Source organism: Elgaria multicarinata, chromosome 10, assembly GCF_023053635.1.
Source record: "Elgaria multicarinata webbii isolate HBS135686 ecotype San Diego chromosome 10, rElgMul1.1.pri, whole genome shotgun sequence".
Taxonomy (NCBI): domain Eukaryota; kingdom Metazoa; phylum Chordata; class Lepidosauria; order Squamata; family Anguidae; genus Elgaria; species Elgaria multicarinata.
The window spans coordinates 21,301,585-21,327,661 of record NC_086180.1 but is presented as its reverse complement, the minus strand read 5'-3'; the positions used below and the strand labels follow the sequence as shown (position 1 = coordinate 21,327,661).

Here is a 26,077-nt window from a genome sequence, read left to right as displayed (position 1 = left end):
CCACCTCATTAGTTTTCACCATCACCTGGATTACAGAGGCATACTGCCTCTGATCCTGGAGATAATATTCAGCATCATGACTACAAGCCATTGATAGCTTGCTCCTCCAAGAATGTGTCTAATCCCCTTTTAAAGCCATCCAACTTGGTGGCCATCACTGCATCTCATGGAAGCAAATTCCATAGTTTAACTATGTGCTGTGTGAAGAAATGCTTCTTTTCGTCATCCTTCTGCTACTTGATATCAGGGGCCGCTTAATACCAAAGCACTATCAAAATAATGTGCAAAAATTCCTGCACTACGCTTAATTTCATGGGAGCTTAAATAAACTGTTCAGGCATGCATATCGTGTACAGATATTTGCTATTTTATTTACTATGGTGTTTTGTTTTAATATATAGATAAATAACTTTTTGGAGCTCCATCATAAGCCCATCTGAAATACTGTATTAACGATAAGCTAATTAATAAAAAAGGTGAACACATAGCATTTGGAAAAGCTTTTTTAAAAATTCACCAAGGGGATTAGGAACATCAGACACAAGTTTTTAAAACCCACTCAGCTAGGGATTTTCTCAGTACCTAAAAGAAAATGTGCTTTACAACACAAAACTACTGAAAAGAACCAAAAGTAGAAACAAAAAAAACTCATACAGCATTGTCTTCCAAAGGACCATCATGTAAATTTGGATGAGGTATCTGTAAAATTTGCCTGCTGGATGAGTGTGAGAGACTTAACCTTCAGCGTCCTTCACAACTGCTGCTCTTCTGCCTTCAAAACCTGCTTACTGACCCTTGATCAATTATAAATCTGTCATGCTAGCTCAGTTGATTAAAATCACATTAATAGCTCCATTTTGGAAGGCAGCAGTAGGCACAAGGGGAAAAAGCAACTACTGGTAAACTGGTGCCAACAGGCACATCTGCCAAGAAATTTAGATGCTTGCAGCTATCAACTACAGTAACCTCAATATTTGCTTGCAAATCAATGGATATAGTTAACGTTCAAGAAAGAGAGAGGGAGAAACCATTCTCAGATATGAGGCTGATTGAAATAATGATAACTACTCATTTCCCTAGCAGTTAATGTAAACAGTCATTCATAAGATTGCACTGTTGTCTTCACACAAACCATGTGTGTTAACTCAGTGTTTTTCTTATTCTGCCAATGGCATACTGAGGCTGAGAGACGGTGTCCCCTAAACCAGTCACCACATTCATGTGGGCACCGTGGTTGAGTGTATAGCATGGTTTTGACATGCACAGATTGAAACCTCCTGCAAATCTGAACAGCAGATATAATAATAAGCACAGCTCATCCAGTCACTTAAAAAGAATGTCATCTGGACCATCATTTTTAAATCCAGAGATAAAAAGGGTTTCTTGACATAAATGTTTTTTTTATTTAAATAATGATGAAATTATCTAAAATGATATTCAAAATATATTTACATTTTTACAAGTAAATGCAGCAACCATAGATACATTCCTGTATGCATCTAGCTCCCCTTCCCATAGTCAGAGATCTGTTAAAGTTCATGAAGGGAAGTACCACTCCTATTCAGTCTGTCACATGTATGGGCATTCCTAGGCCATGGCTAGACCAGGCCTATATCCTGGGATCATCCCGGGACATATAAATGACACACAGGGGATACCGGGAGCAGGCAAGGACGAGCCCTCCATTTGCCTGGGATAATCCTTAGGTCTAGCTAAGGCCCTAGTTGCCACTGCATGTCTTTTCTCCTCCAATCTGAGCCATGTTAAAGTGCATGGATAGAAAGTGCAGACTATTAAGAACGTAAGAACAGCCATGCTGGACAGTCCAACGGTCCATCTAGTCCAGGGCCAGATCTACACCAAGCAGAATCTAACACTTTGAAAATGGTATGTGTAATGTGTCCTGGGCCTGAACAGTTGTCAAAACCATTCTAAACCGTTATAAGCAGTAGTGCAGATCCTTCCCAGTACTCTGTTCACACGGTGGCCAACCAGCTATTAACCAGGGACCCACAAGCAAGACATGGTGCATGCAACTGGTCTATACAGGTATACAGCCTCTGATCCTGGAGGTAGCACATGGGCATCAGGACCAATAGCCATTGATAACCTTCTTCTCCAGGAATATATCCAATGCCCTTTGAAAGCTGTCCAACTTGGTGGCCATCGCTACAACTTGCGGTAGTGAATTCCATAGTTTGACAATGGGCTGTGTGAAGAAGTACTTCCTTTTATCTGTCCTGAATCTCTCACCAATCAGCTTCACAAAATGACCCCGGGTGCTTCTAGTATTATGGGAGAGGGAGAAAAATGGCTCCCTATCTGTATTGTAGTACTTCCTTATTAGACAGAGTATACATGGCACAGAGTGTACCTGAAATTTAGTGTACATGGAGCCCAAGTCATCCTGTTTATTTGGAAAAACTGAAAATGGGACATTTTTGCACTACTCACCCCAAACTCACAATATTGTCTACCTTATAATATCAGTGAGAACTGTGGATATTGTAAGCCACAGGCACCAATGTGCCTCCAAACACCTTCCTTGGTGCCCACTGAGTCTCCCTACCCCTTCCAATTTTTATATTAAAATATACATTTTATACTTTCTTAGTGGCAGGTGCTTCACTACCTGCTGCCACCTTAATTTCCCATGAGTTTCTTTGGGAAAGTTATCTGTCCTTTGGGAAGAGCCATACCCACCATGGCAGTCATGTTATGGTTGTGGCCAAGGGAGTTTTTCAAATTTCCAAATGTGCCCATTAACGAACTCTAAAAGTTGCCTACCTCTGCTTCAAGCCAAGGCACAAAGCACGGCTGTATGACCTTTTCATGCTACTCAGCCTCCTTCACATTCACTCTCTCTATTGGAATCTCCATAGCATTTGCCAACAGCCTTATTTCTGTCACATCTTCAGTTTCCTGAGCCATGGCACTCCATGACTTCTTTTTACTCTATTCTCAGAATTATTCATGCATACAGAGAAATCGTGCCCAGTGGTGATTCACTGGGCTGAGAAATGATAGATCTGCAACCAATTAACTGTCAAAGATGGTGCTATCAAAGATGGTGTTCCAGAACAGTTGAACCAAAGTCTCATGAAATTAGTGCTGTGCCAAAAAATTTAGCCATTCCATTTTTGGTATTTCATGGGCGGGGGGACAAACACCTGGGAAAAGAGGCTGGGAGAGGTGAGAATTTTGGAGAATTTCTCCTTAGGTAGAGGGACAGCTTTTCACATACCTTTTAAAATGTAGCCAGTTGTTCAAGGGTCTTCTTTCTTTTTATTTATTTTTAAAACACCCCCGGCCTTTTCAGGAGCCCAGGAGTTCTTTCTGAATGTTTATTGGAAAGGGCGAGGCCACATAGCCTCTAATAGGCATTCATTAAGAACTGCTGGGCTGCTCCAAATGCCGGGGGAAGGAGGGTGTTTTTTTAAACAACAACAACAACACCTCAGCAATTGGATACACTTTTTTAAAAAAAGGTTTGTGGAATCCCTGTCCCACTCCCCAAGGAAAAAATCCTCTGAATTTCCCCCCTCCCTATGAAAGAGAAAGAAAAACAATGCCTCTTTCACAGGAGAGAGAAAGTTCCTGAAAATAGGGGGGCAGGACTTGGCCCAGCACTACATGAAATACACCCAGAGGTCTGACAAATACATTCCGAAGGGGTGTTCTCTCAACAGACGTTTTCGGTAGTGCATGTCATCAAACAAGTGCAAAAGGCAGGATCTTCACTACTGCTTTATAGTGGTATTGAAGTGCACTGTTGTGGCTCATGACACATGCCATATACTGCTTTCCTACCAATTTCATAGTGCTATATCCCGCTTGCTGTTAGTCTGGCCTGAGCCCCTCCATGACAAAAGTTGCATTTGCAACATCAGTAATATGTGGCGCTGCCTCAAAAACCATAAAGGGATTAGTTCTAAACAGCACATATTTTCTCCCTCGTTGCGGATGCCTGAGGTGGTCAGAGGAAGGAAAAGAAAATACTTCCTGAAAACCAAATTAAGAAAAGTAGAGAGGTTGCAAGAACCACTTTAACAGCTCACAAGGTTGCAAACTGACAATTTCAATAACACATTTGAAATACAAAGTTATCAGCATGAACAATCCCAGCATTCTCAGCGTTGTTTACGGAGCAGGAGGCTGCCTTTCTGTTTCGTGGTATTGATAGGAGACTATGAACCTAGTATTTTCTAAAACACTTGCACTCTCTTCAATACAAAGAGCCAATTAATTGCAGCCTTAGGAGCAGTTGGCAGGCCTGACAAAAATGCAACAACAAGAAATATTTTTTTAAAAACCCACACTCCAGCAACTGCTAATTTAATGACCAAGAGGACTATTTTTTCTCTTTTTTCTCCAGCTCCTTCAGAGCTTTACTTTCTATGATAATTGTGCTAAAATTATGGCATTATCTTCCAGCCCCTTTTTTCCCCCACTATGAAATACACTCACCCCTCTTTCTAAACAAATAATGATGATGCAGACATAATATCTAAGGCAATAGCAAATAAGCAGGCATATGCATAGTTTTAAAAAATCTGTAGCCTTACATTCTGATATATATGTCTTCTCTGATGCTCCTGTTCTTGCTTTATGAGAAGCTACCTTCTCTCTCTCTCTCTCTCATTCTTTTCTACTGATGTTAGGTGATGTGGTGTACAGTTTAAACATAGAATCTACAATTTGGTACTTTGTTGACTGTTATATATTCTACACAGGTGGCCACCATTAGAGTGGTGGGGGGAAATAAGTGATTTTCCCATCCTTGGGGAAATCATTTCCGCCCTCCCCAGTTGATCGTGGCCTGAAAGGCCCTTTTAAGTCCATAGAGGGCCTTTAAGGCTACAATTGGCATGCTGGGGGGGTAGGCCAGGCACACTTTCCGAGGCCTCCTGAAAGTGTGCAATTCCCCCAGCATGCCATTAGTGTGTCTGGGGGAATTGCGCATTTTCTGGAGGCCCAAGAAAGCACGCGTTGCCTCCCTCCCTGCCCCTTGCGGCAATCATGGCCACCTAAAAGGCCCTCTTAATCCAAGATTTTAAGAGGGTCTTAAAGGCCACAATTGGCACAGGCAGAAAGGCTAAGCGTGCTTTCTGGGGCCTCCAGAAAATGTGCAATTGCCCCAGACATGCTAATGGCATGCTGGGGCAGGATCTACATTACTGCTTATAACAGTTTAAAATGGTTTATAATGGTTCAGGCTCAGGACACAATACATATACAGTTTTCAATGTGTTATATCCTGCTTTGTGTAGATCTGGCCTAGGAAAATTGCACTCTTTCTGGAGGCCCCAGAAAGTGTGCTTCACCAAGCGCTCAGAAGGCCTGGTCCCTAGAACTGGGCCAGCCTAGTAGCACTTGGCAAACTCGTGGGGTGAGCACTCCATGAGTTCCACAGTCCCTATCTGTAAAAAGGGACACATGGTCACTCTGTCCTTTCCAAATCTCTTTGCCTTCCATTTCACCTCTGTATGGGCAAACAATTCTTACAAATCACACATATATTGTAACGTCTTCCACAATTTACAAAGCTGAGAAGACAAGTTTAACTTCACCTATAGCATTGGGGAAGGGTTCTACATGGCCTCTTACTATTTCCTGGGCAGACTGGGTCAGGGCGGCGGGGTGGGTAGGTCGACAGGCATGGATAAATTCACCAAGCCTGTACATGGTTTTAATTGGTTTTACTGTTTATAAATTCTCTACTGGTTTTAGCTTATTAATAGTTTAATTTGTTTTTAGCTGTGTATATTGGTTTTTTTTAATTAGTTTATATTGTTCGTATGATTTTACCTGTACACCACCCTTAGATCCTTGTGATATAGGGTGGGATGCAATTGTTTTAATAAATAAATAAAGAGTCCTGGAAAACAGCTGCTAGAAACAGCTAGTGATTTTTTAAAAAAATGGGGAGTGAAAGAAATACTGAAATCTTCAAGTAAGCCTGCCTGAAAAATCTTAAGAAGAATTATCTACTAATTTTAAATCCAGATTGTATTCGTGACATAATGTTTTATTCATGGGAAAAGCAAATAACAGTTAGGAATAATTAGCATTCTCCAGTGTGTGTTGTCTAAAACACACAATATACATTTACTGTTGAATTCTATGACTAAAATTTCTGATTTAAATCTTTGCTACTGTAGCAGAAATATCATACAATACTGCCGCACAAGCTGCAGCTTATAGTCTACCAAGGGCTTTTTTTCCTAGAGATATCTTATTTTCTCCGCCTTTCATTTCCCCTCCCTCATCTTTCTTTTCAATTTCCTTTTAACCAAAGCTTGTCAGATAAACTAAGCACAACTTTCAAGAAACTTTTGCCTTTCATCTTTCTCCTTCCTTCCCACTCCAGTAATTCCCAATCTATTGTGTGCACGGGAAAGCTACTTTAAATTTAACTTTGCTCATAGAAATCAATTTCCCATCAGCCTACAATTGCTGAAATGACAGTGTTCATCACATGACTATAGACCTCAAATATAATTTATATCAAATATAATATAATGACTATAGCCCTCAAATATCATTTATATCAAATAATTTATATCAAATATAATCTTGTTCCTCACATGACTATAGCCTTCAAATATAATTTATATCAAATATAAAAATTTGTTTGTTTGTTTATTTATTTATTTATTTATTACGTTTCTATACTGCCCAATAGCTGGAGCGCTCTGGGCGGTTCACAAAAATTGCTATGTTACCTTTGTTGAGATCACAAATATTGTCCCTGTTGTATCCTAGATGCTTTTGTAGCATAGTTAAGCCTAGGAATGGGCGTATTCTCCAAACATGATCTCTCTGCTTGTTTTGAACCCAATTCCAATTCACATTGATGATCACTACTCACTTTGCACAAATAGGAGGTTTGAGCCAGTTGAGCAGTGATCAAGTAGATTTATAAAAATCTCCCCAAATTTGCACAAATCTCTCAAAATTTGCACATATTTCCTCCATAGACTAAAACAGAGCTGATTCAGTCTGCTAAGTGAATTTGTACATATTAGGAAATTTGCTCATATTGAACTGGGAATCAGGACCAAGACAAACATGAGCATGTATTCAAAAATTTGCAAAATAATTCAGCCGTCAAGTGCTCACACCTGCATTGGGCTTCAAACCAGGGGCATGTCTACACCAGTCCTATATCCTGGGATCGTCCCGGGATTGTTCCTGTGTATCCAAATGCCACACAGGGGATCCTGGGAGCAGGCAGGGACAATCCCTTCATTTTCCAGGGATAACCCTTAGGTGTAGAAGGGGCCCAGGTGTGTTCTTATGTTCTGTGAGCAAAACTGAATCTCTCATACACTCTTAATGAAGCATCCCAAAACTGTCCTATGGGAAGCAAATGTAAAGCCTTCACAGCCTGCCTAGAGTAGTCATGTGTTAAAAGAAAACAAGAATTAACTTATATTAAAGTTTCCCAATTTAGTCACCTGGATCCAAAATCTATTTACCCCAAGCAACTAAGGCCATGGCTAGATGATGTTATACGGTGACGATCTCGCGATTTTATGATCACGAGATCGTCGCCCTGGTCTACATGCGGCATGCGACATTACGGCCACCATTTTTTTAAAAAACCACACACCTTACCCTCACCCCACCCGTGTCCTGGCTCCTTATGGTTACTCGCAAGGAGCCGGGACAACCCTCAACGCCCGGCCACATGTTCCACGTTCTCAGGATCATCCTGAGACCGTGGAAAAAGTGCAACAGAAGGGTAGGGCGATATCCCAGGGAAAGGGTGGGATCATCCCTCCCTGCTACCAGGATGCCCTGTGCGCCATGTGGATGCACAGGGATGATCCCTGGGCAATCCCCAGGATATTGCTCCATCTAGCTATGCCCTAAGCAACTGGCTATTTACAGTTTGACTAAATGGTGATGGTGTTTCACTTCCATTTCACAAATCTAGTTCTTTGTCTGGGGCACTTCAGCATGAATTTTTGAAAGGTGCAAGGGCCTGTTCTATGATTATGATCACTACAAAATATAGTGATGGTTTTAATTTTATTGAAACTGTTTTTAGCAGTCTAAATTGTTTTAAACGTTGGATATTTATGCTGTATTTTTAATGCTGTATTTTATTGTCTAATGATTTGTTGTAAACCACCCACACAGCTTCAGTTATTGGGTATTATAGAGATGATGATGATGATGATGATGATGATGATGATGATGATGATGACAAGGAATTAGACTAATAATATTAATAGGAAATTCATGGTGGCTAAGGCTATTTATGGTTATTATTCATGATGGATTTATATTACCTCCAGGATCAGAGGCAACATCCTCTGAACATCAGTTTCTGAGGAACAACAACAGAAAAGAGTTGTTACCTTCATGTTCTGCTTGTTGGCTTCCCATAAGCATCTGGTTGGACAATGTGAAAAACAGGATGCCGAACTGGTTTTGATGGTTTGATCCATCAGAGGTTTTACTGTCTTATGCACTTGTGAGTAAGACCTGTAAGCCACACACATCCTGCACATAATCTACATTGACCCCCAACCTATTGATGGAGCAGGCTCAGTAAACTCTAGGCTGTACACAGATAATACAGTAGAAAAAAAAGGCAATGCTGGTGCAAGAAACCCCACATCATTTAATGTCTTTAGTCCCCAAGGCTGCTTCCTCAACTTTCAGTTATGGTGTAAGATAAAAGAATTCAAATTGTGTTCTGGGGAAACCTGGTGTTCTTCAGTTGCTTATCAAGGGTTCAGTAATAGTGGCAAGCATCCTTGAAAGTCAGCCAAATAACTATTGATGCTCCTTTGCTATATGCAGCAGAATATTTGGAGTGCTCTAGGCCACACCCTTAGTTTAAATAAGCCCACAAAAAGACCCAGCCAGGGCGTTGCTAGACCTACCGGGTGTTCCGTCGTTGAGGAGCGGTGAAAGCGGCTTTTCCCGTTCAGCCGTGACGCCTCATGATCCACACCTGCCTTCGATTTGTGGCGGAAGTTTGCGCCGGTTGTGCTGCTGCCGCCGCGAGCACGGTTGCGCAGCCACACCGGCCTGATTGCCGCGGCTTTTTTTTTCGCTCGCTGCACGGTTTGCGCACGTCCGAAAGACCGCAAACTTGCACAGCCGTCAGCGATGCCGCCGCTGGCCCTGGCGGCGGCAGCGGCGGCAGTGCCAGTGCCAGCTGAAGTGCTGCTGGTGCTGTTGAGGGTCAACATTGATGCGCTCACTTCCTGATGGGGGTCGTGGTGGGTGTCATATGACCCGAGGTCAATCGTCTGCATGGCCACTCTGTGCCTACATCTCCCATCATGCCTCTGAGGTGTCGGCGGCGATGATCGCCTCTGTGCCCTGTGCCCCATCCAAGGAGCCAACTCACATCTGGCCGTAGCCATGGCAGCAGCCCACAAACAGCTCTGCCCTCTGCCAGCCTGGTACCCACACTAACAGGCAGCGTACAGCACCGCCATTATGCGGCCACGGTAGCTGCCCACCGCAAGGAGTCACCAGCCACTTTTCCGGTCCTCCGGTCCTGCGCAAACTGTCACTGGGGAAATAAAAAAAAAACCACTAGAACAGGCGCACATCCCCCACACACCCCAGCAGCACACTAGCCACTTTTCCGTTCCTCCGTTCCTGCGCAAACTGTCACTGGGGGAATAAAAAAAAAAAAGCCGCTCCGCCGCGCTGCCCCAGCTGGCGGACTGCGCGCAAATGGCGGAGGCGGCTTGACCGAAGCCGCTGACCACTCCCCCTTAGCACGCCTTTTCCTGCCCAGTGCGGACCGCAGTGACCTCACATCCTCCCACACGTACTCCAAATTACCGCGGGATGGCAGGAAAAGGAGCCCTAAAACTCACTTTTTTAAAGTCGGGAGAAAGAGGCTTCACCGCAGGATAACGGCGGATCCTCGTGAACGTCATCTGGAAGCCTCGACGTGACTGCGGAAGGTAACGCACGCTAGAGCCTCGTCTAGTAACGCCCCCAGACTCCACATGAATGAGTGTCCTAGAACATGACCCAGAATTCCTACTGAGGTTTCAAGGATAGAAAGTCTGAAAGCCATTGCTCCGAAGCACGAAGAGGGACTCACTCACTGAGATCCTAGTGATATAGGGTGGGATACAAATGTTTTAATAGCAACAACAACAACAACAACAACAACAACAACATTTACTTCCTCAAGCAACCAGATTCAATCGCAAATCAAGAGAATACAGAACATCTCTAATCAGCTGCACAGATACTGGAAAGCACCAATGGCAAGGTCTAGGAGAAATGTCTTCCTCCCAAATGTCAGCAAGATCTCCACCGGTAAGCTGTGATTGAATTTATGAATTGCTCAGGTCACAGGTGATGCTCCCCATGTGAACACCTTGCACATTTTAAGGGAAGATGTTGGAGTTTGGTTTGGTTTTGCAGTATGAAATCAGCCGATGATCAGCCAGTTATTCCTTCTGACATGATAAACAAGATGGATTCAACTTCACTCATTTTCATCATGCCAAACTGCAGGACATTACTACAATGATGAGGCTTCTCTCCTCATATCCATCATCTCAAAGGCACAGCCTGTAGCTATATTTGTCTACCAGCTTCAGATGCTATTTTGGTCCTTCTGCAACATTCAAATAGAAATTCAATCATTGCCAACCACATGGCCAGGTTCACCAGCTCGTAAACTTCTCTCAAACGTCATCTCTCTCTGCTTCAACTACTTCCCTTATAGTAATGTCATAATCATGTCATTCCCTGAGATATTTTCATACTTAGTTCACGCATACATACAAGTGACTTGATTCCTCTGTGCAGCTGAATGTGTAAGGATGTATGAGAAATTTTGACCAGGATTTACCCAGTTTGCACTTTCTGGACCATTCACAGATTCAGTCCCAAACTGTGATCAAAGTCTACATTTCCAAGCTTGCAATGTGATTCACAGACCCTCCACACCACCTGAAAAAATGTGTTGGACAGCATGTGTGTATTTGAAAAATGTGCATTAAAGAGGAGGGCAACCAGGATGATCAGGGGTCTGGAAACAAAGCCCTATGAAGAGAGACTGAAAGAACTGGGCATGTTTAGCCTGGAGAAGAGAAGATGGAGGGGAGACATGATAGCACTCTTCAAATACTTAAAAGGTTGTCACACAGAGGAGGGCCAGGATCTCTTCTCGATCCTCCCAGAGTGCAGGACACGGAATAACGGGCTGAAGTTAAAGGAAGCCAGATTCCAGCTGGACATCAGGAAAAACTTCCTGACTGTTAGAGCAGTACGACAATGGAATCAGTTACCTAGGGAGGTTGTGGGCTCTCGCACACTAGAGGCCTTCAAGAGGCAGCTGGACAAGCATCTGTCAGGGATGCTTTAGGGTGGATTCCTGCATTGAGCAGGGGGTTGGACTCGATGGCCTTGTAGGCCCCTTCCAACTCTGCTATTCTATGATTCTATGTGCATTTTTCAAAAATGCACAAAAATACACCTTGATCAATTGATTCAGCACTTGATTTGATTGCAGTTCAAGTTGTGTGATATGGCTTCCCACTTTATACCATCAAATGGAAGATCAAAAATGCCAAGTGAGTTTTCCCCCTCTTAAAAAAAAAAGTGTCCTACTAATTCCTATGGGATAGTAAAACCATTCTTGACTTTTCTCCTGTTTCTAACTTCCCTGTCCTTACCAACAGCCAATCAGTATTTCCTGAATTCCATTCTTTCTTCTTCTACAGTTAAAGCAGACTCCCTTGGGAGGAACTGTTGAGTGATAATAAGCTTTACCCTGACTAATTAGCTTTGCCCTGTCTGTAGATGCAGAATAGAGTAACTAATACACTGACAGCACAATCCTATGTGTGTCTACTCAGAAGTAAAGCCAACTGAATTCAATGGCCTTACTCCCAGGGAAGTTTTTATAGGATTGAAACCTAAATGATTAATTAGATTTGTTTATGAGGATATTTGCTCAATAATTTATTCTGCTTGGGTGAACTTGTGACATTTAAGCATGCAGGAAACTTAAGTTCCTGCATTTTCATAATTCATTATTTCACTCTGGGACGTCCATAAATTAGAGTTATTGCCCTCACTACTTTAACTGCAACTTTGTCCACACAGCCCCATTCCCTGATCTCGTTTACTTACATGGAGGTGGTAGATCTCAGCAGAAATTACTTATGTGATCTCCAAAGTGGCAGAATATACCTTCCAGGCTGTGACCATTGCCAGCAGAGATATGAACCAGCGCCAAGATCAAAACATCTTCCACCTGAGAACAACAGGCACTTCTACACTAGAAATGTACATATACACTGATGGAACGGAGCTATAAGTGACTGGCCAGGAAAGGGATCTTGGGGCAGAGGTGGACACCTTGACAAAAACATTGACTCAGTAGGCAGCTGCTGCGGAAACGGCAAATTTCATGTTGGGGATCATTAGGAAAGGAATTAAAAACAAAACCACTGATACCATAATGCCTTTACACAAATCTATGGTGTGACTACAGTTAAAATACTGTGTACAGTCCTGGATACCGCACCACAACGGAAGGATATTATAGAGCTGGGAAAAGTGCAGAAAAAGGCAAAGAAAATGGAATTTCAGCATGAGGATAAATTACAATGTTTGAGACTCTTTAGTTTAAGAAAAAAGAGAGTAAGGGGGAGCAGGATAGCAGTTATACCATTATAAATGGTGTGAAGTAAGTTCACAGTTTCTAATATCTCATAATACTAGAACCCCAGGGTCAGCCAGTGAAGTTGCATGGTGAGACATTGAGTGCAATCCTATGCATGTTTAGACAAAAAAAGTCATACAACTCCTAGCGTTCCCCAGCCAGTAATGCTGGGATTTGAAGGACATTTTTCTGTCTAAATATGCATAGGATTGTGCCCTCAAGGAAGTACTTTTTCAGACTGTGCATAGTAATGGAATTTGCTACCACAAGCTGTAGGCCCTTTCTAGACCTAAGTATTATCCCAGAAAAATTGAGCGATCATCTCTCCCTGCTCCCGGCATCGCCTGTGTGTCATTTGCATGCACAGGAATGATCCTGGGATAATCCCTGGAAAAAAGGCAGGTGTAGAAATGGCTGGAGTGATGGCCACGAATTTGGATGGCTTTAAAGGGGGATTAGACAAATGCATGGAAGATAGCCCTATCAGTGGTGGCTACTAGTCATGATGGCTATATATTACCTGCAGGATCAGGAGCAGTATGCCTCTAAATACCAGTCCTTAGGGAGTGGGAGACAGCTACTGCACTCATGTCCTGCTTGTGGGGTTCCCACATGCATCTGTTTGTTCATGGTGGGAAACTGGACTACAGAGGCCTTTGGTCTGGTACAGCATGGCTGTTCTTATATTTTTAAAAATGGGAATAAGTTTGACTGCCATGACTTCTTTTTAAGAACAGGCCCAGCGGTTTTGTCAGGAATATGGATTTTTTCAGTACCTTCAGGTCTAGTATTTTCAGGTCTAGCACAACGATGGGGGGAGGATCTCGTGATATGGTTATCGGGAGATCTCCCCCTCGGTCTACACATGGTGTGTGACGTCCCAGTAGGAAGAGGACATTGCGCCCACCATTCTTGCACAAGTGCTCGCGTGCAAAACGTTGTGTTGTTGTTTTAAAAAACCACTCCCCCCACCCCACCCCCAATGGTCACAGAGCTCCTGAGAAGCTCTGTGCCCCATGCCCGGCTGCTGGCTCCTCACGGTTACTCACGTGGAGCCTGCGCAACCCACAACGCTCGGCCATACATTTTGCGGTCTCAGGCGATATGCCGGCCCAAGGGAGGAATCATCCCTTCCTGCTCCTGGGATCCCCTGTGTGTCATGTGAATGCACAGGGACGATCCGAGGCGATCCCCGGGATATCGCCCCGTCTAGCTTAGCCCTAAGTGTGGTCGCACCATAAAGTTGTATAAAGGCTTTATGAAATCGGCATTTTTATTCTCAATACCTTTTCTAATAATGCATAGCATAGGGTTTGCCTTTTTCCCTCTCTCTTTTTGCACTGATTTAACATTTTCATCAAGCTGTCCACCACAGCCTTGGTCGGTCTCACCTAGCTTAGATCTCATCAGGTTATACTTGAAGTTGGGATTTTTTGCGCCCATGTGCATCACTTTACATTAGCTTACATTGAACTGCATTTGCAATTTGCATGCCCATTCTCCTAGTTTGGAGACATCCTTTTGGAGCGCCTCAAAATTGATTCTGTTATGTTTTAACCACCTTACAAAATTTGGTGTCATTGGCAAATTTGGCCACTTCACTGCTCACTGCTAGTTCCATATCATTTATGAACAAGTTGAAAAGCATCGGTCCCAATACAGATCCCTGTGGAACCCCACAATATATTTCCTAACATTAGAAAAATTTACCATTCATTCCTACTCTCTGCTTTCTTCTCTTTAACCAGTTACTGATCACTAAGGCCGTAGCTAGACCTAAGGTTTATCCCAGGATTGTCCTGGGGTCAAACCTGTTCATCTAAGTGCCACACAGGGCATCCAGCGCTCAGGCAGGGACGAACCTGGGATGATCCAGGGATAAACCTTAGGTCTAGCTACGGCCTAAGAGGACCTCTTCTCTTATTCCATGTCTGCTAAGTTTGCTCAAGAATCTTTGGTAAGAGACTTTGTAAAAAGCCTTTTAAAAGTCCAAGTAAACAACGTCTACTGGATCACCCCTGTCTACTGTATATGTTTACTGACACGCACAAAAATCTCTAAAAGGTAAATGAGACAGGACTTATCTTTGTGGAAGCCATGTTGATTCTTTTTCAGCAGGGCTTGTTCTTCTATATGCTTAGTAATTTTATGTTTAACAATACTTTCAACCAAATCACTTGGAACAGACATTAAATTAAATGGTCTGTAATTTCCTGGATCTAGGGGAACAAGAGTCCCTAGAGGAAGAGCAAGTCTAGGCGGTTCTTATCCATATAGCTGTTCAGAATCACGCACACTCTGCTTTGTTGGGTGGTCGCTGAGCTGCCACCACCACCCACCCCTCTTTGCTGCACTACGCAAACTTCTTAATGGCCTCGTGAGCACACAACCAAGCCTTGGGGCTGTCCATCCTCATAGCGAGCCATCATTTCCCACAACCATGGTGGCTCAGGCTTTTTCAGGAAAATAATGTTATAGAAATGGTGGCCATAAAGGGGTTGTTTACACAACCTTATAGGCATGAATGCATACTTGTCAGTGAGTCCTTGCTGGGGTGTAGGCCCTTGGCCACTGCCAGACCGTGGCCTTAGCTAGACTTAAGGATTATCCCAGGCAAATGGAGGGGTCATCCCTGCCTGCTCCCGGGATTCCCTGTGTGTCGTTTAGATGCACAGGGATGACCCCGGGATGATCCCAGGATATAGGCTTGGTCTAGCCATGGCCCATGTCTAACTGTGATGCTGGCCCCATAGAAAGTACTAAAATAGTGGCAGCTTCCTATGTTCCTATGCCTTGGAAGAGATGATTTAACTACAGGGAAACTGCACAAGAATGCTAAAGTTTTCATATATGTGAAAGTAAAATGTCCAAATATAGCACAAACAAATTTACACCGAATGTGAAAATTGTCCCTTCAAAAAATAATAATGGGCATGATCCAGCCAGAGTTAAGCACATGTCATTCCCATTTATTTCAACAGAAGAATCAGTCCCACAGGCCTATTCTACACCAATCAGGATATTGCACTATGAAAGCTGTATATAAAAGGCAGGAGCCACACTACTGCTTTATAGCGGTATTGAAGTGCACTGATAACTGTTGGGGCCCATTGACACATACCATATACCACTTTCATACTGTTTTCATAGTGATATATCTTGCTTGGTGTGGCTCCTGCCTTTTATATATCGCTTTAATACTGCTTTCATGGTGCAATATCCTGCTTGGTGTAGATTAGGCCACAGTCTCCAGTTCCGCTTATAGCATCTGATGAAGTGGGTTGTAATCCATGAAAGCACATGCTAATTTATTAAAATACCTGAACAACTAACACAGTTAGTCTATATGAGTGCTACGTTTAACCCTTGTAGCAAGAAGTAGTTACTCGTCTCACCTTGAATTTGTAAACAGAATTTGTAACATGGTTATACTATATTAACAGGAGAAGTGTTAAACAGGAGTGCAATGTACTACATTTCCATGGGACTGTATGCGGTATTTTAAGCCGTCAACCAAGATTGTACCCAACACTTTTAAAGGATGCAAGAGGTGAAAATAAATCTCCAAAGTAATTTAGAATCTCAGTTCCCTTGTATAGTATTGTGTTTGAAGGGTGGAAAAAAAAATATGTAGCATGGAGGGTTTAGCTGGATTATCCCACATTTACAAATACAAGCTGCAACACAATTTTGCCTAAGGTGCAATTCGAAAAGAAATTGGAAGATCCTTTTCAGTGAAACATCTGAGGAATTTGGAAGGAAGCTAAAGGTCTTTATAAGACTACCAAGATTCCTCGGGGAAGTTTCAAACATTCCTATCAACCACTAATTGAAAATAATTTGAATTTATATTGGAGGGGACAGAGAAGGGAGCCCTGAACAATTCTTGACAGTGGTTTGTAGTAGCTTCCCTCAGGCCTTCCTCTTCACAGAGAAAGAAAACACTAACTTCTGCCTCACATCCTGCTGTTAAAGGTACTGGAAATATGTTGGCACCCAGATTTTAAACCCAGCCAAACATTTTCTCATTCCTCTCCCATTTTCACGAAGGTGGTATGTTTGATTTAGGTCAGTGGGGTCAGCGGGGTGGGGGGAATCAGCCCAAAGAGGGGAGTGGCTACACAGCAAGAAAGAATTCTCAGTCCTGTACCTAGAACTTCTGAGCATGTGCAAAATGCATGTATGTCAGTGAACAGCAGCAAGGAGTAAGTACAAATCTGGGAACTGGAGTAAGGGCTAATCATGCATGCACCTGGCTGGGAGTAAGCATTACACGTTTATAGGCTTTAAAAGCTAGTGTGGGTGGCGGCGGCAATGGATCGGTAACTGAAATGAAATAGAATCCTGAGAAATTTTAAGAGTAAGGCAAAAACATACATGAGATCTCTCAGTGGGAGGAAAAGCAACTAAAACTGAATTTCTTCTGGCAGCTTCCACATATTCCTTTTTTACAAATTAAAAAAAAAATCCATTACGTGAAGTTTTATTTAAAGGAAGCATATTGCGAATTTTGATTGCTAAAACAGAAGACAGAATTGTTTTCATATTGTTTGCTTGTATATACTTTAGTCCTAGTGGCGTAACGCTTCATAACCTTACCTGATCTCAGTGGGACTCAGTAAATCGCACTGATCTCAGTGCAGAATAAACCGCACAGGACAATGCTGTTAATCTCATACGTGAAGAAGCATCATGGGAAACTGGGAGGCAAAGAATGGAAAACCACCATATATTACCACTTCCATTTTGTTGGAATGGAGCTTGCAAAGGATTCGCACCCAGCTCCCTTTGAAATGAATGCAGTTTGTATCACAGCATCAGTTGCTGATTCCACCTCGGGAGGACGTTGCTTCATTTGAACATTGTATTCATCTTTCTGTATGCATATGAACACTCACACACGAAATTCTAATTAGAGTACTCAGAGGTCGAAATCAATGGACAAGCACGTATCACTAAATATTAAAAAATGAGACCCTCCATGCGCCGTACACAAATTGTGCAGTTGGCTGGAAATGCCACCTAATCCCAGCTTAATTAAAGCAGTGTTCTCAAACTCCTGTTGTGTTTAGGGAGCGAAGAACATAGGACAAGCAATGTATGAAGAAAATAGCAGGCAGCATGGCTAATCTCAAAGACTTCGAAGCTTTTGAGCTGCATAAATCAGAGCGACTTTTTGAATAGCCTCATAAAACACAATATCATTGCCATTCCGCTCACGGCGTTTGAGTTCTTCCCTACAGCATACAGATCATTAGGAAACTTCTAAGCAATCAAGTAATGTGAGCCTGATGAAATTATTCAATCAATGCATAGGCTCAAGGAAGTGGCATAATGTCGAATTGCGTCGTTTCAATACATACCTCCACCACCACCACCCCGCCTACAAAAAATTTGCAGAAAACCCCCTCTTCCTTAATATGCATGCTAGGAAAAATTACAGAAGATGTGATTGGCTTCAACGTTTTCACAAGCATGCTTAATGTAGTCTTTCTAAACTGCCTGCTTCCATCCACAATGTTCAAGTCAGCAGAAACGCATGAACTATGCCAGTCTTCTCAACAATCGGAGAAACATAGCCTGTTAACATGTATGCTCAAAAAACAAGGGTACATTAATCAGAGGAGGGTGTGAATTTGGTAGAGAAAAGACCATCTCTATTTCGGTTTAATTGAAATCCCTAATTGTCTGACCACAGCCGTTTGGCATCCATTCCTGTTGTGGTTAGTTAATAGATTGTCTGTTAAGACACAACACACATTCTAAAAAGTCAACCTTGTGATAAATGTATAAATAAAAACTACTCTATATGAAGCCGGGCAAATCAGCTATTGCGAGAGATACACACCAGTTACCATTTGATTGGTGAATTCCTAGCTCCCTCTCCCTGACACACACACACATCTTCCCTCTGTGTATTATGCACTTAATGTTTTTTTGCACACTTTAAAAGTATGATGGCATTGAGAAATAGTCAGTCTCTTTGCTTCTTTGGATTTGGAACAGATATAATACCTGCTGTTTCAATTTTATCTCCTCCAGAATGTTGAACTTCCCCTTTCTTCATTGCCTCTGAAAACCCTAGTTTGGAAGCAGTGTGATTTGTCCAATTATTTTCATCGTCCCTCTATCCTTAAGATAAAACCCTCACTTCTCACTTAAATGTGTTTTCTGAAAGGTAGGGTTTCATGCAACATTAATATACATCCGAAGCCAGAATCATAACTCACAACTTGGGCGACTGGAGGCAGAAGCCTCTATACTTTGGAAATAACTGCTGCATTCAGCAACTGACCCAATTTAACATGAAATTGTTGCTTATTTCAAGCTACTTATTTTCCATACCCTGAAAATAAATGTTGGGGGAGGGAAAGGGGGGAGAATGAGAGCTCTGGGTGACAATTATCAATTTGCCAGTTTCATGGCAACATAAAGCCATCTATAAAAAGAGCTAATCCCCTTGTCAAATGTACTAATTGTCTTTCCAAGTGAAATTAACTGTCTGAGAATCCACTTTGGATTCCCTGCACTGTTCCCTTTTCAGAGCAAATGTACTTTTTTCCTTTCCTTTCCTGGATCTAATCATCAATGGCATTTGTTTTCTGATATATATATATATATATATATATATATATATATATAATATAAATTACATAGTGCTGTATTTGCCTGTTATAAATAATTAAACTGGGCATCCAGTAAACATAAATAGCAATTAACGTGATGAGAGGCAGGAAAGGAACTGTTTGATGTGAAACCACAGCGCAACAGTGCATGCAACTGTTTGCTTAGTGAAAAGGGAAGACTAGGAGTCTCTCTGCGGCCAGAGTTTTCCTTCACAATCCAACTATTCATTGGCGAAAGTCATTGTTCCAAGTACACAGGGACTCGTCCCAAACCTTCCTCCACAGAGAGAGCTGTAACTTCGCCTGCTCACAACAAAGCACACCCTGTCCCACAAAGGGCCCTTTCCGGTAAGTTTTCGACTTCAAAAACTGAAACAGCAACAGAAATGCCTTGTTTAAATTATGACCTGCCTCACTTCTACAGGAAAGTCCACTGCTGTGAACCAAGGCTTGTTCATCTAATATTCAATGACCCAGGCAAGCCATTAAGCAGCACCCCTTATGGATGGACCCCTTATGGTCTCTGGACCCTCAGAAACCAGGCCAAGAGCTGCGCTCTGGGGGATGTGTGAGCAGGAAGAGAGGCAACCTTCTCCAGTCCTAGTGTGTGTGGTTTCCTCCACCAGCCCTGTTGATCCCCTTCGCTGAAACATCACATTATGATCAACGTCTGGCAGGCATGTTTACAAAGAGGGATCGCTGAAGTCAGAAAGGCCCACCAGAGTCACCACCAAGTTGGCAAGGTACAGGAGCAGCAAGGAATTTGGCCTTGGTTCATCAAAGAAGGATCACCAGTTGTACCTTTTCCACAGGATGTGCCAGAGGGATTGGGGAGGGGTGTGTGACTTTCAGCTGTGACCATGCCTGAGAGCAGACCCTTGCTGGTCTCTCTCCCGCCCCCATTCCACCTGTCCAGAAGGGGGCGGGGAGACGGACGGGACACTGAGGTTTTCCCTGTCCCACTACCTCCCTGGTTTGGATTGCTTCCTTTTCCAAGCCCAGCGATCCACGCTTCCTCTCTCATGCGTGTGGTGCTTGCAAAGCACTTCAGTGAAGAACGACCCCCTACACACACACACACACACAACGCACACGCAAGTTCTTGTTGGGCGAAGCTCCTCACCAGAGATGCTTTTCTTTTCAAGGGGGGAATAGGCGATTTGGAGGACCCTCTCGCTTTGGCGGGGAAACAAAACCGAAAGGGCAGTGGGTTTTTTTGCAGGGATTCTGAGCTGGGGGGGGGCAGAGTTCAGTCCCCCCCCTTTCAGTTCTCCCTTCCCTGCTTTTACTCTCCGTGGACTGGCAACGGTAGGCTTCGGACTGAGCTTGCTGCAGATAGCTCTGTGAATCACAATCGCTCCCCACCCCCCCGCGCCCGCGCCGTTCCTCCTCTCCGAGCGTTCAAGTCCCCGAGTGGCCGTCAATGCTGCGGCCAATAGGTGGGGCCCAAAAGCAGCTTTGGGAGAAGCGGAGGGTGAGAAAGGAGGGGGGGTCCTTTAACCCTCGCCGTGCTGGATCTAAGCCGGTGATGGTGGGCAGGCAGGCAGGCAAAAGAGCCCCCCCCCCCCGGGGATCCTCTCCGTCCTGCCACGGAGATGAGAAACCATCAAGGAGGCGCTGCCATCCAGCCTGCCGAAGCCACGATCGCGGGCTTCCCCCGGGGGTGGGGTGGGGGTGGAGGAAAGACAGCCCGCAGCACCGTCGCCGCCCGCCGGAGGGAGGTGAAATGCGAAGATCGGCTTGGCGGAATGAAAGGGCTCACGTTGGCGAACCACCTGTTCCTCCAGAGGGGGAGGGGGGTAACGTGGGGGCATCCGTGTGTGTGTGTGTGCGCTCGCGCGCGCGCGCGCGTGGCGGGCTAGAGGGGGGTTGGGAATGCGCTGTGTAGGCTTGCGATCGTTACAATGTACGGGGGATAGACTTCAGGCTTTCCCAGTGAGGGCACTCCGTCGGCCGTGGGAAGCCGGAGGCGAGAAAATAGCTGATGGAGAGACACGCTGCAGGGTGAAAAGCAAACTCCGGCTGTTTACCGTCATTTCCCTTCCACGGCTTGGGAAGAAACCGGGGCTGGGGCTGGGGGGAAAGGAAGAGACGCTGGGAAACAACTCTCTCTCCCCCCCCCCCCAAACGCCTGCAATCACATATCCACATACCCGTTTTGAAAAGGCTCAAACCGACATCTAGATCAGGTCCATGCAAAAAAGCTCCAAACGGATCAGATCCGCGCAACAAAGCCCCAAAGCCCCGAGTCAAGAGAGAGCGGTCCGTTACGGAAGGGAAAACAAGGCAGGGATGAGAGGCGAAAGGAGATGGGGGAAACTGCAAAGGGAAGCCAGCAAAGTAGGCAGCTGCAGGAGGAGGAGGACGAGGAGAGCGGCGGCGGCGGCGGCAACAGCAGCGGCGGCGGCTCGACTTACCGATGTGAATGATCGAATCCGCCAGCGCCGCTTCCCAGGTTCGAGTCCCGCACACGGCCACCAGCAAAGCGAAGGAAAAAACTTCCATCTCCTGCGCTTCGGACGAGCGGGGGAAAGGGGCGGGGGGCGGCCAGGAGGTTAGCGATCACCAGCGACCAGGAGGACCGAGGAAGAGCGAGTTTGGAGTTGGCGGGCGCCTCTTAAATCCCGGTTGGACCCTGCTGGAAAGAGCCGCAGCTGGTTGCAAAGAGGGAGCCGATCCAGTCTGGCGTTGCGGTGGCGGGGAGAACCTCTTCGCTACGAGGTCCGCGTCACTTCGGGGGGCGACCGGGCATCGCCAGAGTTGCGGGGAGTTGCTGCAGCAAATCCATCGAGCACCCCCAACCCACCCCCCGCAACCCCTTCTCCTCCGGAGATGTCAACGGGGCAACCGCTTGGCGCGCTTCAGGGTTCATCACATCCTCCTCAGCCTTTTCGAGGGGTGGGGGTTGAAATCGTGAAAAAAAGAAAAAAGAGAGAAGGTGGTTCTTCCCACCCCCCTACTCCGACGGCGATCCGCACAGCCAGGTGCCCAGCGCGCCTCTCCGGCGGAAGGACTTGCAACCCGCAAACCGACCAACCCTTCCAGGGTCCCCCCCTTTCCCCCCCCCAATAAACACTCCAGCCACCCGGGAGGGGAAATAATCAGAAGCAGAAGAACTCGCTTTCCTTTTGGATCTCCAGACGAGGGACCAGATCCCTGCAAAGTATGTGTAAGGGAGAGCACGCTCCGTCTCCAATCTCTCCCCCCACCCACCCTTCCAAAAAAGAAAACCCCAAAGTGAACTTCAAAGCGATGCAGCTGAGAATGCAGAACTGGCTGTGAGGGTGGGGGTTGCCAGAGGAAAGCTTGATCTCCCCTCTTCAATAATAATAATAATAATAATAATAATAATAATAATAATAATAATAGCGACGTTCGTCTTGCTTTTCTCCTCCCCCCCTGCACCTTCAGGGGAGGGAGGGGGACGCGAAGGCTGCGAAAAACCACTCTCCGACGCGGGTCACCCGAGAAAAAAGCAGATCCACGGAGCGGTGGATTGAGCGAGGAAGCAAAGCGGCAGCAGCAGCAGCAGCAGCAGCAGCAGCAAGAGATTTGCGGCGATGCTCTTCTGCAGTGGCGGCGGCGGCGGCGGCTTCAAGCCCGAGGAGGCGTTTTGGAGCTTGCTTGCTTGGTGGGATGCAGGAAAGAGAGAGAGAGAGAAAGAGAGAGAGAGAGAGTCCCCTAGCTGCTGGCAAGCTCCGCCGCTAGCCAGCACGTTGCTTAGAAATGGATCGCCTAGGAGAGAGAGAGAGAGAGGGAGGGCGAGCGAGCGAGCGAGCGAGAAGCGCTCTCAGCCAGCGCGAGCGGGGGGGTGGAGAGCGAGAGCGCAAGAAGAGGCCGCCTCCCGGCAGCCACCTTCTCCCCCTATCTGGAGGGCGAGGGAGAAGCCGCGTGGAAAAAGAGCTCGTCTGCTAAACTGGGGTGGGTGGCGGGGCGGGGTGGCGGGCGGGGGGGGGAGAGAAAGTGATCTGGGTGACAGGCAAACGCCGAGCAAAGCGCATCCGGAAGAGTTGCAAGAGGAGCGTTCCAGGGCAACGGATCGGAGAGGGCAGGAAGGCGGGGGGAGGTCTCTGCCCCCAGTTTAGAAGGTGGGGAGGAGGGGGGGGGAAGAGAGAGACGAAGGTGCCACCACCTCGACGGGTTTCACCTTGTAACTCCACCGCGTGGTCTCTCTCCGTCTTTGAAAAGTGAGTCGGCGGTGGGGTGGGGAGAGATGGTTTAAGGAAGAGAAGCAAGGTGGCTTGGGCGATGGGGGGGGGGGGTGAGGGAAGAGCAGGTATCCAGGACGCCTGATTCCAAAGGGAGGCAAAAACTAGAGACCCAGCGAGCTATTAATACCAGCTTCATTATCAACGTTTTTTGATTGGATTTTGCTCACAATGGGTATTTAATAACGATGGGGAATTACTCTCGGGAAACGGGGGGTGGGGTGGGGGTAAGGAAACGATGCTGCTGCTGCTGCTGCTGCTGCTGCTGCTGCTGCTGCTGCTGCTGCTGCTTCTTCTTCTTCTTCTTCTTCTTCTTCTTCTTCTTCTTCTTCTTCTTCTTCTTCATTAACCACCATGACATTGTGTCCTGAAAAAGCCCAGGCTGGAATTTCTATACTGCACAGAAAGGTGTCAGTGAAGTAGTTTTCTAGCTTTGTATCCCTAGCACCGGGAAGGGGTGGGGGAGAGGATTCCCTATAGTTTGTCAGCTCCCAGACACAAAGCGATAAGAACATAAGAAGAGTCCCTCTGGATCAGATGGAAGTTTGACCTAAGCCCACATCAGGAGGGGCTGTAGCTCAGTGTGATAGAGCACATGCTTCCTACACAGAAGGTTCAATCCCAGGCTTCTTCAGGTAGGGTGAGGAAAGGAATCCTACCAGGAGTGCTGCTGCCAATCAGTGTCGACAATACTGAATTAGATGGACCAATGGTCTGACTCAGTATGAGGCAGCAGCCTATATATTCCCAACAATTGTCAATCGGATGCCCCAAAACAGGTGCAGAGTCTCTGACCTAGGGGCCAAATCCAGGCCTCCGAATGTCCAAATCCAGCTCCCCAGGGGTCAACAGAAAGCCATGTGACTTTGCCCCAACAAGCAATTCCTTGGCAGTTTTCCATCTTTTTTGCAGTTTTCCCCCCTCATTCTAAAAGGTTGAAATGCCTCTCGTAAGGCTTACCGAGCTTTAAATGAAATATGTGGGTATATTGCTGCCACCCCCATTTTGCCTTTGGCCTCTCCCACCTCTGTAATGCGGCTCCTGAGAGTTTCTCCAAAATGGAATCTGCCCATGGGCTGAAAAGAGGTTCTGCACCTCTGTTCTGGAGCTGGTACAGCACAACAAAGATGTCTCCACTGGCAGACCTCCTTCTCCACCTACTGAGAGGAACATCTTCTGGTGAAGGAGTCCTCAACATCCAAAAGCCCCTCAGATGTCCTGGCTGGGAACTTAGTGTAGCTCCTGGAAGTAAGTCCCATTGAATACTGTAGGACTGGTTTTTGGGTGGACAAGCGTAAGATTGCGCTGCAGTGTTCTGAAGTCCTGGGAGAAGGGTAGAAACCCATGAATTTCTACTGGTTTTTTTAAACTAGTATCTATTGATGGCCATATTCCCCATGAATTTGCCTTATTTGCTTTTCAAGCTGGCTAAAATGGTGGTCATCACCACATTGTCTGGTGGTGAATTCCATAGGCCAGACTTCCCCAACCTAATGGACATGGCAGCTGGGGGATGATGGGAGTTGTAGTTTTTTTGTAGGGTTTTTTTGGACACCTATTATGATACTGCTTTTTCGAATTTTTGTGCCGTTGTATGCTTTTTAGCATTATTAATTTTTATGAGTTGTAGTTCAAGTCATCTGGAGGGCACCAGGTTGAGGGAAAACTGCCACTGGTTAGTCATGTCATGTGTGAAGAATCCCTTCCTTTTGTCCATCCTGAATCTCCATCCATTTAGCTTTGCCGGATGACCCCAGCTACCCATTCTTCCCATCATGAATAAACCCCCTTTTAGTCTCAAAGGGTTTATTATGTTGTATTTTATTGTTTAAATTGTGAACCGCCCTGAGCGCTTTGCCTATTGGACAGTATAGAAATGTAGTAAATAAAACAAAGGACAAGATAACCTTTTCCTTATAGAGGGGTTGTTCCACCTCCCTGATACTTTTGGTTTCAGCACCTTCTGCAGCTATACCACATGTTTGTTTGAGATGGGTGATCAGAATTGCACACAGTATCCCAAGTGTGGTCGTAGTGTAGATCTATAAAAGCATTATGCATTTGGTTCAGTGGAGGCTGGTGGCTCCAATTTCAGTGGAGCTTTGAAAGCACTTTGGATTCAGCCGGGAACTCTAAAGGAGCTGAAGTACCTTGGATAGCTCATTTTGAGTTCAGACTAAGGGTTCATCAGCAAGGCTATAAATGGCTACTAGACATGATGGCCATACGCTGCCTCAAATATCAAAGGCCATCAAACTACAGGATTGGGTAAAGAAGTTAGTCACTTAAATTTTACCGATGGGGTTGAGTGATACATGTAAACATGGTCACTGCCTTGGGGCTGTGGAATGAGGTTACCATGATTACCATTCCCCCCCTTCTCTCTTTGCTTTGGTGCATTAGTGGCAGTTTTCAATGGCACTCTGCCCAGGCTAACTTTTGGGAAAGAAAAAGATGACCTGAAAACAAAAAAAGATACATATAGGAAGTGGAAGGAAGGCCAGGCTACAAAAGAAGAGTACAGACAGGTGGCACAGAAGTGCCGAAATGGCATCAGGAAGGCTAAAGCTCAG

General features: G+C 45.2%; 1 protein-coding gene across 1 annotated transcript in view; it reads right to left on the bottom strand.

Moving 5' to 3' along the window:
• Positions 1-21,877, bottom strand: part of GRID2 (glutamate ionotropic receptor delta type subunit 2) — a 1,050,481-nt gene extending 1,028,604 nt beyond the window's left edge. Inside the window, exon 1 of the mRNA XM_063135400.1 lies at positions 21,714-21,877. Coding sequence (XP_062991470.1) covers positions 21,714-21,801 — 88 coding nt within the window. The 5' untranslated portion in view covers positions 21,802-21,877. The remainder of the gene's footprint in view (positions 1-21,713) is intronic.
• Between the last annotated feature and the right edge of the window lie 4,200 nt (positions 21,878-26,077).